At 49.1% G+C, this 13,843-nt stretch overlaps 1 protein-coding gene across 3 annotated transcripts in view; it reads right to left on the bottom strand.

Annotated features, from left to right (window-relative positions):
• Positions 1-674: 674 nt before the first annotated feature.
• Positions 675-13,843, bottom strand: part of EPHB4 (EPH receptor B4) — a 112,705-nt gene continuing 99,536 nt past the window's right edge. For all 3 annotated transcript variants that reach the window (XM_067469667.1, XM_067469666.1, XM_067469668.1), the window contains 3 exons: positions 10,968-11,161; positions 6,807-6,962; positions 675-5,095 (listed from right to left, as the gene is read on the bottom strand). In XM_067469667.1, the coding sequence (XP_067325768.1) occupies positions 4,972-5,095; positions 6,807-6,962; positions 10,968-11,161 (474 nt within the window). In that variant the 3' untranslated portion in view covers positions 675-4,971. The remainder of the gene's footprint in view (positions 5,096-6,806; positions 6,963-10,967; positions 11,162-13,843) is intronic.

Here is a 13,843-nt window from a genome sequence, read left to right as displayed (position 1 = left end):
TAGACACCTCCTAGGTCATGACTGCATGGCGCACCATTACCTTCGTGCAGAAGTACCTATTGATCTACTCATATTTGCATGTTTTCGAACTGCTAGGTTGGCAGAAGCTGGGTCTAACAGCAGGAGCTCACCCCATTCCCCGGATTCGAACCGCCAACCTTTTGGTCAGCAAGTTCAGCAGCTCAGCGGTTTAACCCACTGCGCCACCAGGCACAATGGGTATATATATATTTTCCATCCTATCCCTAATCACAGATTGAATCATAGAATCATAGAATCAAAGAGTTGGAAGAGACCTCATGGGCCATTGAGTCCAACCCCATTCTGCCAAGAAGCAGGAATATTGCATTCAAATCACCCCTGACAGATGGCCATCCAGCCTCTATTTAAAAGCTTCCAAAGAAGGAGCCTCCACCACACTCCGGGGCAGAGAGTTCCACTGCTGAACGGCTCTCATTGAATTTCTTTGCATCCCACTGGCTATATATTCTATAGGGAGAGAGGGCGCCTTAAAGTGTCTCATGCCTTTTCTATTACTCCAAAAGTGTCTGCGCAGGCGTAGGAAATACCACATGTGCAATTTCACAGGGACCACGATGGAGAATTTCAGCACAGAGTTCTTTCCCTGGCAACAACGTACCCCAAATGTCTCAGCAACATTTCCTTCTTTTCGATTTACATGATACATAATTGTTTTTTTAATAAAAAGTAACATCACTGCCTTCAATATGAAGGTTAAAGAACAATACAAAAGAAGCGGCGCTTATGACATCACGGGTCCGACCCTGTGACATCATCGATCAGCGCCCGGCGGAGGCACACGATTTCAATGTCGTTCGAAGCCAGGTTCGTTTTTCGCTCCCTCGCGGCACCGTTTTGCAAAGCCGGCAGGAACCTGCGCAGAGATGACATCATAAATAACATCCCTGCCGGGTTCTCACAGTCCCAAGCCGATGACATCATAAGCCAGCGCTTGGAATAGTCTTCCAAGATGGTTTCCAAAAGGCAGATCCAAAGCTCTGCTTCCCCAACTCGTCCTTTTGTGATATCATCACAATGACATCATCAGAAAGTGCACCGTTTTTTTCTGATTGTCGCACGGTTACATCACCACAACAGTCCTTCCTGTGGGTTGTTATAGGTTTTTCCGGGTTATATGGCCATGTTCTGGAGGCATTTTCTCCTGACATTTCGCCTGCATCTATGGCAAGCATCCTCAGAGGTTGTGAGGTGTGTTGGAACTAGGAAAATAGGTTTATAGTTTTCTGGCTTCTCTGGCTTGAGCCGAAGCCAGGAAATTCCCTCCTTCTCTGGTTTGAAACTGGCTTCTCTGGCTTGAGCCAAAGCCAGGAAATTCCCTCCTTCTCTGGTTTGAAACTGGCTTCTCTGGCTTGAGCCGAAGCCAGGAAATTCCCTCCTTCTCTGGTTTGAAACTGGCTTCTCTGGCTTGAGCCAAAGCCAGGAAATTCCCTCCTTCTCTGGTTTAAAACTGGCTTCTCTGGCTTGAGCCAAAGCCAGGAAATTCCCTCCTTCTCTGGTTTGAAGCTGACTTCTCTGGCTTGAGCCAAAGCCAGGAAATTCCCTCCTTCTCTGGTTTGAAACTGGCTTCTCTGGCTTGAGCCAAAGCCAGGAAATTCCCTCCTTCTCTGGTTTAAAACTGGCTTCTCTGGCTTGAGCCAAAGCCAGGAAATTCCCTCCTTCTCTGGTTTAAAACTGGCTTCTCTGGCTTGAGCCAAAGCCAGGAAATTCCCTCCTTCTCTGGTTTAAAACTGGCTTCTCTGGCTTGAGACAAAGCCAGGAAATTCCCTCCTTCTCTGGTTTAAAACTGGCTTCTCTGGCTTGAGCCAAAGCCAGGAAATTCCCTCCTTCTCTGGTTTAAAACTGGCTTCTCTGGCTTGAGCCAAAGCCAGGAAATTCCCTCCTTCTCTGGTTTGAAGCTGACTTCTCTGGCTTGAGCCAAAGCCAGGAAATTCCCTCCTTCTCTGGTTTGAAACTGGCTTCTCTGGCTTGAGCCCAAGCCAGGAAATTCCCTCCTTCTCTGGTTTGAAACTGGCTTCTCTGGCTTGAGCCAAGGCCAGGAAATTCCCTCCTTCTCTGGTTTGAAACTGGCTTCTCTGGCTTGAGCCAAAGCCAGGAAATTCCCTCCTTCTCTGGTTTGAAACTGGCTTCTCTGGCTTGAGACAAAGCCAGGAAATTCCCTCCTTCTCTGGTTTGAAACTGGCTTCTCTGGCTTGAGACAAAGCCAGGAAATTCCCTCCTTCTCTGGTTTGAAACTGGCTTCTCTGGCTTGAGACAAAGCCAGGAAATTCCCTCCTTCTCTGGTTTGAAACTGGCTTCTCTGGCTTGAGCCGAAGCCAGGAAATTCCCTCCTACTCTGGTTTGAAACTGGCTTCTCTGGCTTGAGACAAAGCCAGGAAATTCCCTCCTTCTTTGGTTTGAAACTGGCTTCTCTGGCTTGAGACTAAGCCAGGAAATTCCCTCCTTCTCTGGTTAGAAACTGGCTTCTCTGGCTTGAGCCGAAGCCAGGAAATTCCCTCCTTCTCTGGTTTGAAACTGGCTTCTCTGGCTTGAGCCGAAGCCAGGAAATTCCCTCCTTCTCTGGTTTGAAACTGGCTTCTCTGGCTTGAGACAAAGCCAGGAAATTCCCTCCTTCTCTGGTTTAAAACTGGCTTCTCTGGCTTGAGCCAAAGCCAGGAAATTCCCTCCTTCTCTGGTTTGAAGCTGACTTCTCTGGCTTGAGCCAAAGCCAGGAAATTCCCTCCTTCTCTGGTTTGAAACTGGCTTCTCTGGCTTGAGCCCAAGCCAGGAAATTCCCTCCTTCTCTGGTTTAAAACTGGCTTCTCTGGCTTGAGCCAAGGCCAGGAAATTCCCTCCTTCTCTGGTTTGAAACTGGCTTCTCTGGCTTGAGCCGAAGCCAGGAAATTCCCTCCTTCTCTGGTTTGAAACTGGCTTCTCTGGCTTGAGCTGAAGCCAGGAAATTCCCTCCTTCTCTGGTTTGAAACTGGCTTCTCTGGCTTGAGCCAAAGCCAGGAAATTCCCTCCTTCTCTGGTTTGAAACTGGCTTCTCTGGCTTGAGACAAAGCCAGGAAATTCCCTCCTTCTCTGGTTTGAAACTGGCTTCTCTGGCGTGAGACAAAGCCAGGAAATTCCCTCCTTCTCTGGTTTGAAATTGGCTTCTCTGGCTTGAGACAAAGCCAGGAAATTCCCTCCTTCTCTGGTTTGAAACTGGCTTCTCTGGCTTGAGCCGAAGCCAGGAAATTCCCTCCTTCTCTGGTTTGAAACTGGCTTCTCTGGCTTGAGCCGAAGCCAAGAAATTCCCTCCTTCTCTGGTTTGAAACTGGCTTCTCTGGCTTGAGCCGAAGCCAGGAAATTCCCTCCTCCTCTGGTTTGAAACTGGCTTCTCTGGCTTGAGCCAAAGCCAGGAAATTCCCTCCTTCTCTGGTTTAAAACTGGCTTCAAACTACAAGAAAAGAGATTCCATCTGAACATGAGGAAGAACTTCCTGACTGTGAGAGCCGTTTAGCAGTGGAACTCTCTGCCCCGGAGTGTAGTGGAGGCTCCTTTTTTGGAAGCTTGTAAACAGAGGCTGGATGGCCATCTGTCAGGGGTGCTTTGAATGCAATATTCCTGCTTCTTAGCAGATTGGGGTTGGACTGGATGGCCCAGGAGGTCTCTTCCAACTCTTTGATTCTATGAGGGAAAACAATCAGGGACATCTAATCACCTCTCAACAAAAGATTCCCCCAGGCACTGCCAAGCCATCAAATGCTAATTAAGCTGGTCAGTTGAAACATTCACACCTAGCTCCAGCAGACAAGAGTCCTTTGTCCCACCCTGGTCATTCCACAGATATATAAACCCTTTTTCCTAGTTCCAACAGACCTCACTACCTCTGAGGATGCTTGCCATAGATGCAGGTGAAATGTCAGGAGAGAATGCCTCCAGAACATGGCCATATAACCCGGAAAAACCTACAACAACCCAGTGATTCCGGCCATGAAAGCCTTCGACAGTACTTCCTGTCTCCGTGACTCCATTCTCATTGGTTGGAGGGCACGGTGTCACATCCTTGCTCTGATGACATCATACCACGTCTTGATTTTTGCTTAATGACATCATATGCAAGTTCTACTCTTAGGTGGGACATATGTCATGAAAATGCCCACTTTTACTCCATCTTTGGCTCTTGGATTATGGAAGTCGGGGCGACAGGACCCCCCCCCAAGGCATACCGCGACCCCAATCCCATCCCTCTTCTCCCAAAGCGTCCATTTTGGATCGAACAACGTCCCGTTCCCAAAATTGAAGAGACAAGAGGGTGGCAAAACCCCTTTGTAAAAAAACTAAAGTTTTTAGTAAGGCCTCTGGTGATTTTCACTCACAACAGTGAGGCAAAGCGTGGCGGCACCATTTTGGATTCCCAGCGTCCACAAAATGCCCGTATTCATGGAAGAACTCATTATTTCCGTTGGTTGAACCCCAAACGTGGGAAGAATGACCATTTGGGGCAGAATCACAGTGCAGGAAGTGGACATCGGAGAGGCCATCTTTGGCATTTCCAGGTTCCTGAAAGGTTCGGAAGACGTGAAAGGGTTGGGGTCCTTCGGGGACCCAACGGCCCTCCGAAAGGAGAGTCCTAACATATGACGCCTGGATGTCAACACAAAGGGCGGCAGCCATCTTGAAGGACAGTAAACAATGAGGACTGCCTTCAGTCTTTGAGCAGAAAGATCCGTTTGTTTTCCTGCTCTTTTCACACCCGTTTGAGAGTCAAACATCTCTGCCGCCATTTGAAGGAGGTGGAAGGATGGGCCGGAATGACCCTTCATCCTGAAAAGGGGGTTCAAGGGGGGAAAGGGAGGCCGGAAGAGTGCGAGAGGGGGCCGTCAGCCATCGTCCCCACAGGATTCCCGTTCAGCAGAGTCTCCGGGAAACCGGCGACATCCCATTCGCATCCTTCAGGCTCTCGGGTCAGTAATGTCCGGCTTTGGGCCCAACCGAGGGTCCCGATTTGCTGGGGAGCTGCATGTTCTGGACGCTGGACAGGATCTTCTTTTGGTGCCCGGCCAAAGTCACCCCGATCCGGAGCAGGTCCCTGCGGAGGAAAGAGAGAGGAAAGGGTTTGTGTCCATCCCTCATTTGCCCCTCCGCACTGCAGAGTTATACCACTTTGATATTACTTTAAAGCAGTGTTTCTCAACCTTCCTAATGTCGCGACCCCTTAATACACTTACTCATGTTATGGTGACCCCCAACCATAAAATTCCTTTTGTTGCTACTTCATAACTGTCGTTTTCAAAGGACACCCGCCTCATAGGAAACCTGCTACAAAACAGGAGCTTTTTTGTTGAGTTCCAGGGCCAGAGAAGCAGATGGCGGAAACAGAAGAACGGCCTGCCTCAGGGGAGCGTGCTGGCTCCATCCATGTTCAACATCTACACAAATGACCAGCCACTGCCAGAAGGGACAGAGAGCTTCATCTATGCTGATGATCGTGCCGTCACCGCTCAAGCAGGGAGCTTTGAGATGGTTGAACAGAAGCTCTCCTAAGCTCTAGGTGCCCTTACCGCTTACTACAAGGAAAACCAGCTGATCCCTAATCCATCTAAAACACAGACATGTGCCTTTCACCCCAAGCTCTGAGGATGACCTCGGAAGGAATCCCACTGGAGCATTGCAACACACCCAAATACCTGGGAGTCACCCTGGACCGTGCCCTGACCTACAAGAAGCACTGCCTGAACATCAAGCAAAAAGTGGGTGCTAGAAACAATATTATACAAAAGCTGACTGGTACAACCTGGGGATCACAACCAGACACAGTGAAGACATCTGCCCTTGCGCTATGCTACTCTGCTGCTGAGTATGCATGCCCAGTGTGGAACACATCTCACTACACTAAAACAGTGGATGTGGCTCTGAATGAGACACGCCGCATTATCACAGGGTGTCTGCGCCCTACACCACGGGAGAAATTACACTGCTTAGCCGGTATTGCAACACCTGACATCCGCCAGGAAGTAGCAGCCAATAGTGAAAGAACCAAGGCAGAGACATCTCCAGCTCATCCCCTGTTTGGGAACAGCACAACAACAGAGAGGAAACAAACAAGGACATCTAATCACCTCTCAACAAAAGATTCCTCCAGGCACTGCCAGGCAATCAAATGCTCATCAAATGCTAATCAATTTGATCAGTTGAAACATTCCCACCTAGCTCCAGCAGACAAGAGTCCTTTGTCCCACCCTTTGCTTTGATGTTTTAATCTGGTTCTGTAAACCGCTCGGAGCCAAATTGGGAGTAGCGGTATACAAGTTAAATAAATAAATAAATAAATAAATAAATATCCCAAGATTTCTTAGAACATAGCCCAATTCATTTCCCTATCCCCCTTCTCAAAGTACTTTGGGAATTACAGTTCAGGAGAAAACACCAGTAGCACGCACTTAAAAAACAATTGGCGCTGACAAAATTACCAGCTGTCAGCTGCAAAACGCCAGCTTGCTGGGATCTGCACACATTATTCACAGAGACATCACACAATCCTAGACACTTGGGAATTGTACGGTGTGTGATCCAACACAACAGCCAGCAGAGTGACCTTGTTTGGTGTGGACTCATCTTGTTGTGTATTAAATAATAATAATATAGTTCAGGGGACACACATCAGACTTCTCTGAGAATCCCACTTGCTTCCCCAAACCAAAAATCCCAGGATGCAGCTACGGCAATAATGAAAAATGGCTGTCCAACGCAGCGCCACCCCTCTTTCTCCTTCCCCCTTTCCTTCCATCTGGCTCACTCACTCGGTGGACATCTGGCTGACCAGTTCGAAGGAGGTGAAGCCGGCGTTGGCGAAGCTCTCTTCGTAGCGTCCCATCTTGATGGCGCGGAGCCAGTCCCCGACGGAGCCGAAGGAGGAATAGTGGGGCAGGCGCTGGTCCAGGAGAGGGTGGGACGGCCTAGGATGACGGACAGAAGGGAGGAAAACAGACAGAGAACCAGGTTGTTTCTACCTGTGTCCAGGTGGAGGCACAAAGGGAGGCAAGGTGACAAGATGGGAGGGACGTGGGATGAGAAATGAAGCCTTGGGACCATCTGGCACCCCCACAAAACCCATCTGGTCTCCCCAAAAATCAAAGGTTCCTTTCTGGGCATGAAAGGGCCCCTAATTTTAAGGGCAGATGAAGGTGTCGGGAAGAGGATGGGAACCAATTTAGCTGCTTTGCGTCTCATTTAAGAGATGATAGCAGGATGCCATTAACGATCATAATAATATATTTATTTGATGTGATGCAGCAGCTAAAAAGTCAAATGCAATTCTATGAACCCTCTATAAACCCTCTATGAACCGGCGCAAACTCTAAGATCTTCTGGGGAGGCCCTCCTCTCACTCCCACCACCATCACAAGAACGATTAGTGGGGACGAGAGAGAGAGAGAGAGAGAGAGGGCCTTCTCGGTGGTGGCCCCCTGCCTCTGTAAGGCCCTTCCTAGAGAAATAAGACAGACCCCATCCCTCTCCTCCTTTCATAAGAGCTTGAAGAACCGGCGCAAACTCTAAGATCTTCTGGGGAGGCCTTCCTCTCACTCCCACCACCATCACAAGCACGATTAGTGGGGACGAGAGAGAGAGGGCCTTCTCGGTGGTGGCCCCCTGCCTCTGTAAGGCCCTTCCTAGAGAAATAAGACAGGCCCCATCCCTCCCCTCCTTTCGTAAGAGCTTGAAGAACCGGCGCAAACTCTAAGATCTTCTGGGGAGGCCCTCCTCTCACTCCCACCACCATCACAAGCACAATTAGTGGGGACGAGAGAGAGAGAGGGCCTTCTCGGTGGTGGCCCCCCGCCTCTGGAACGCCCTTCCTAGAGAAATAAGACAGGCCCCATCCCTCCCCTTCTTTCGTAAGAGCTTGAAGAACCGGCGCAAACTCTAAGATCTTCTGGGGAGGCCCTCCTCTCACTCCCACCACCATCACAAGCACGATTAGTCGGGACAAGAGAAAGAGGGCCTTCTCGGTGGTGGCCCCCCACCTCTGGAAGGCCCTTCCTATAGAAATAAGACAGACCCCATCCCTCCCCTCCTTTCGTAAGAGCTTGAAGAACGAACGCAAACTCTAAGATCTTCTGGGGAGCACCTCCTCTCACTCCCACCACCATCACAAGCACAATTAGTGGGGAGGAGAGAGAGAGAGAGGGCCTTCTCGGTGGTGGCCCCCCGCCTCTGGAATGCCCTTCCTAGAGAAATAAGACAGACCCCATTCCTCCCCTTCTTTCGTAAGAGCTTGAAGAACTGGCGCAAACTCTAAGATCTTCTGGGGAGGCCCTCCTCTCACTCCCATCACCATCACAAGCACGATTAGTGGGGACGAGAGAGAGAGAGAGGGCCTTCTCGGTGGTGGCCCCCCGCCTCTGGAATGCCCTTCCTAGAGAAATAAGACAGACCTCATCCCTCCCCTCCTTTCGTAAGAGCTTGAAGAACCAGCACAAACTCTAAGATCTTCTGGGGAGGCCCTCCTCTCACTCCCACCACCATCACAAGCACGATTAGTGGGGACGAGAGAGAGAGAGGGCCTTCTCGGTGGTGGCCCCCTGCTTCTGGAAGGCCCTTCCTAGAGAAATAAGACAGACCCCATCCCTCCCCTTCTTTCGTAAGAGCTTGAAGAACTGGCGCAAACTCTAAGATCTTCTGGGGGGGCCCTCCTCTCACTCCCACCACCATCACAAGCACAATTAGTGGGGATGAGAGAGAGAGGGCCTTCTCGGTGGTGGCCCCCTGCCTCTGTAAGGCCCTTCCTAGAGAAATAAGACAGGCCCCATCCCTCCCCTCCTTTCATAAGAGCTTGAAGAACCAGCGCAAACTCTAAGATCTTCTGGGGAGGCCCTCTTCTCACTCCCACCACCATCACAAGCACGATTAGTGGGGACGAGAGAGAGAGGGCTTTCTCGGTGGTGGCTTCCCACCTCTGGAACACCCTTCCTAGAGAAATAAGACAGGCTCCATCCCTCCGCTCCTTTCGTAAGAGCTTGAAGAACCGGCGCAAACTCTAAGATCTTCTGGGGAGGCCCTCCGCTCACTCCCACCACTATCACAAACACGATTAATGGGGACGAGAGAGAGAGAGGGCTTTCTCGGTGGTGGCCCTCCGCCTCTGGAATGCCCTTCCTAGAGAAATAAGACAGACCCCATCCCTCCCCTTCTTTCGTAAGAGCTTGAAGAACCGGCGCAAACTCTAAGATCTTCTGGGGAAGCCCTCCTCTCACTCCCACCACCATCACAAGCACAATTAGTGAGGACGAGAGAAAGAGGGCCTTCTCGGTGGTGGCCCCCCGCCTCTGTAAGGCCTTTCCTAGAGAAATAAGACAGGCCCCATCCCTCCCCTTCTTTCGTAAGAGCTTGAAGAACCGGCGCAAACTCTAAGATCTTCTGGGGAGGCCCTCCTCTCACTCCCACCACCATCACAAGCACGATTAGTAGGGACGAGAGAGAGAGGGCCTTCTCGGTGGTGGCCCCCTGCCTCTGTAAGGCCCTTCCTAGAGAAATAAGACAGGCCCCATCCCTCCCCTCCTTTTGTAACAGCTTGAAGAACCAGCACAATACTCTAAGATCTTCTGGGGAGGCCCTCCTCTCACTCCCACCACCATCACAAGCACGATTAGTGGGGACAAGAGAGAGAGAGAGGTCCGTCTCGGTGGTGGCCCCCTGCCTCTATAAGGCCCTTCCTAGAGAAATAAGACAGGCCTCATCCCTTCCCTCCTTTCGTAAGAGGTGGTTTAAAGAAGCCTTTGAGAACGACTAGTTCTAGCTCAGCCCCAGATATTGTTGAATGAAATATGCAAAGGAGCATATTTAAGGAGCTAACCTTGAGACTGATCTTTGGGAGAAAAGTGTCTGCTTTGGTGGTGGATGCTGCTGGTTTTCCCCCCAGGTCTGTTGGATTTTTCGGTATCCTGGCTTGTCTCCTGTAATCTTGGAATCCTGGAACCTTGAACCTTTGGACTGACTTTTGACTACGGTATAGACTCTTGATCCCGGGACTTTGTTTATTGAACTCTCAGCATTTGCCCATTGGATTGGACCCCTTTGACTACGAAGTTATTTTTGCTATCGGTTTTTGTTTATTCTGTACCCGAGTGTTATCTTTGTGAAAGGACCAAGGCGGAGACATCTCCAGCTCATCCCCTGTTTGGGTATCAGCCAGCATGTCAACAACTTAAATCCAGACATAGTTTTGTAAGATCTACAGAGACACTTGCTGGAACACCTCAGCAAGCGAGAGTCCAAAAGTGGCAGGCTCAAACCCAGAACCTCAACCAATGGCTGATACCAAATGAGGGACTCCCCCCTGGGCACACAGAGGACTGGGCGACTTGGAAGGCGCTGAACAGACTGCGCTCTGGCACCACGAGATGCAGAGCCAATCTTCAGAAATGGGGCTACAAAGTGGAATCCTCGACATGCGAGTGCGGAGAGGAGCAAACCACTGACCCCCTGCTGCAATGCAACCTCAGCCCAGCCACATGCACCATGGAGGACCTTCTTGCAGCAACACCAGAAGCACTCCAAGTGGCCAGATACTGGTCAAAGGACATGTAATCAACTACCAAACTCACATATTTTGTATTTTCTCTGTTTGTTTGCTTTGTTCTGTTAGAAATGTAATATAACTGACTGGCTGCCCTGACACGAGAAATAAATAAAAAAATAAATCTTTGTGTTTTGTGTTTTGGACTATAAAAACAGCCAGCAAGTAAGTGCTGTTTTAATTAAACTGTTTGTTGAAACTGGGAGTTTGATTCATCTCTACCTAAATAAGGCAGAGCCCTGGCAAAAATGACAGTCTCCTTCTCTGGAGACGTGTAAGCGGAAATGGAGGGCTTGGATGGTGTCTTCCTTCCTGGCAGAAGAGGGTTGGGCTGGATGGCCCTTGGAGGGACCTCCACAACGCTCGGATTCTAAGAGCCACTCACCCTCCGTTGCCCCGCGAGACGATCTTGAGGCTGGCCGGGTTGCGGATGAGCTTGTCCAGGGAGTTGACGATCTGGGCGAACCTGGGCCGGGCGTTGCGGTCCTTCTGCCAGCAGTCCAGCATCAGCTGGTGCAGCGAGGTAGGGCAGTCCGTGGGTGGCGGCAGGCGATAGTCTTGCTCAATGGCATTGATCACCTGCAGAGAGAGAAAGATGGGGGTCAGGCACTGAACGTGAGGTGAAGAAGAGGAACCCTCCTGGGCTTTTAGATGGAGTAGGAGAGTCATGATTGATCCAAAGGCCAATCGGCACTATGGAATTATAGTGCTAGGATTTCACTTTTCCTGCCATGGCAGGAGGAGAAGAGATTCTAGTTAGAGAGAGAGTGGAATCTGCTTTTGCCTTGGAGTCCAGTGGAGCCTCCTTTGAAGGCATTTAAGCATAAGGTGGATGGCCATCTGTCAGGGGGGCTTTAATTGTGTCTTCCTGCCTGGCAGAAGGGAATTAGACTGGCTTTGGGGCTTTTCCTAACACTATGACTCTATGATTTATTTTTATTTTAATCTATCTATCTATCTATCTATCTATCTATCTATCTATCTATCTATCTATCTATCAATCTATCTATAACCATAACCATAAGCAGAAGCTGGATGACCATCTCTCAGGGGGGCTTTAATTGTGTCTTCCTGCCTGGCAGAAGGGAATTGGACTGCCTTTGGGGATTTTCCTAACACTATGACTCTATGATTTATTTTTAGTTTAATCTGTCTATCTATCTATCTATCTATCTATCTATCTATCTATCTATCACCATAACCATAACCACAACCACAACCACAACCACAACCACAACCAAAACCATAACCATAACCATAACCATAAATGTAATGTTCGTTTGTGGGATTAACAGAACTCAAAAACCACTGGACGAATTGACACCAAATTTGGACACAAGACACCTAACAACACAATGTGTGTCCTTCACTCAAAAAATTGATTTTGTCATTTGGGAATTGTAGTTGCTGGGATTTATAGTTCATCTACAATCACAGAGCATTCTGAACCCCACCAATGATAGAATTGAACCAAACTTGGCCCACAGTTCTCCCATGACCAACAGAAAATACTGGAAGGGTTTGGTGGGCAGGGTCCTTTGGTTTTGGAGTTGTAGTTCACCTACAGCCAGAGATCACTGTGGACTCAAAAAATGAGGGATCTGGACCAAACTCTACACGAATACCCAATATGCCCAAATGTGATCACTAGTGGAGTTTGGGGAAAAGAGAATCTTGACATTTGGGAGTTGTAGTTGCTGGGATTTATAGTTCACCAACAATCACAGAGCATTCTGAACCCCACCAATGATAGAATTGGGCCAAACCTCCCACACAGAACCCCCATGTGGGCCACAGCAACGCTTGGCAGGGGACAGCTTGTATGTGTGTGTGTGTGTGTGTGTATAGATATATATATATAAATGTTCATTTGTGGGATTAACATAAATCAAAAACCACGGAACGTTTGGACATCAAATTTAGACACACGACACCTATCAGGCCAACGAGTGACCATCACTCACAAAAAAAACTGAAAAACACAGTGGAAGGGACTTAAAAAGCCAAAAAAAACCCCAAAAAATACATTACAACGCACGCGCAAAACCACATATATACACAAGCACACATATATACACATGTGTGCTTGTGTATATATGTGGCTTCAGCTGGTTCAGCGCGCGGCAGCCATGTTACTAACTGGAGCGGGTGGCAGGGAGCACACAACGCCCTTGTTGTCCCAGCTCCACTGGCTGCCGATTTGCTACCGGACCCAATTCAAGGTGCTGGTTTTGGCCTACAAAGCCCTAAACGGTTCCGGCCCAAAATACCTTTCCGACCGCTTCTTGGCCTACGAGCCCACGAGGACCTTGAGATCGTCTGGGGAGGCCCTTCTCTCGATCCCGCCTGCATCACAGGCACGTTTGGCGGGGACGAGGGAGAGGGCCTTCTCGGTGGTGGCCCCCCGGCGCCCTCCCTCATGTCCTTTCGAAAAAGCCTTAAGACCTGGCTGTTCGAGAGGGCATTTAATTAAGTGCTAAGCAACAAACAATATGGTAATGAGAACTGGAATGGTACAAGGAATATGAGACTGGCTATGATTCCACTAAGAGACGAAGCGGATTTTGTGTAGTCTGTAAGTGTTGTATAGTTATATGTTGTTGACACTGGCCTTTTGTAATTGTCTTTTATATGTGTACTGTACACCGCCATGAGTCGCCCGTATGGGCTGAGAATGGCGGTTAATAAGTGCATCAAATAAATAAATAAAATAAATAAATATACACAAATATATGCACACACAAAACACATATACACAGACTGGGCCACAGCAACACGTGGCAGGGGATGGCTAGTACCTATATAAATAAAAATGTATTATTGGTTTGTGGGATTAACAGAACTCAAAAACCACTACACGAATCTCGGCACCACAATTCAAGAGAGATATTGACAAGCTGGAATGTGTCCAGAGGAGGGCGACTCAAATGATCAAGGGTCTGGAGAACAAGCCCTATGAGGAGCGGCTTAAGGAGCTGGGCATGTTTAGCCTGAAGAAGAGAAGGCTGAGAGGAGACATGATGATAGCCATGTATAAATATGTGAGAGGAAGCCACAGGGAGGAGGGAGCAAGCTTATTTTCTGCTTCCCTGGAGACTAGGACACGAAACAATGGCTTCAAACTACAAGAGAGGAGATTCCATCTGAGCATGAGGAAGAACTTCCTGACTGTGAGAGCCGTTCAGCAGTGGAACTCTCTGCCCTGGAGTGTGGTGGAGGCTCCTTCTTTGGAAGCTTTTAAACAGAGGCTGGATGGCCATC

The sequence above is a fragment of the Anolis sagrei genome, chromosome 6 (assembly GCF_037176765.1).
Source record: "Anolis sagrei isolate rAnoSag1 chromosome 6, rAnoSag1.mat, whole genome shotgun sequence".
NCBI lineage: Eukaryota > Metazoa > Chordata > Lepidosauria > Squamata > Dactyloidae > Anolis > Anolis sagrei.
Note: the sequence above shows the minus strand (reverse complement) of the source record. Positions and strands in the feature narration are given on the sequence as shown.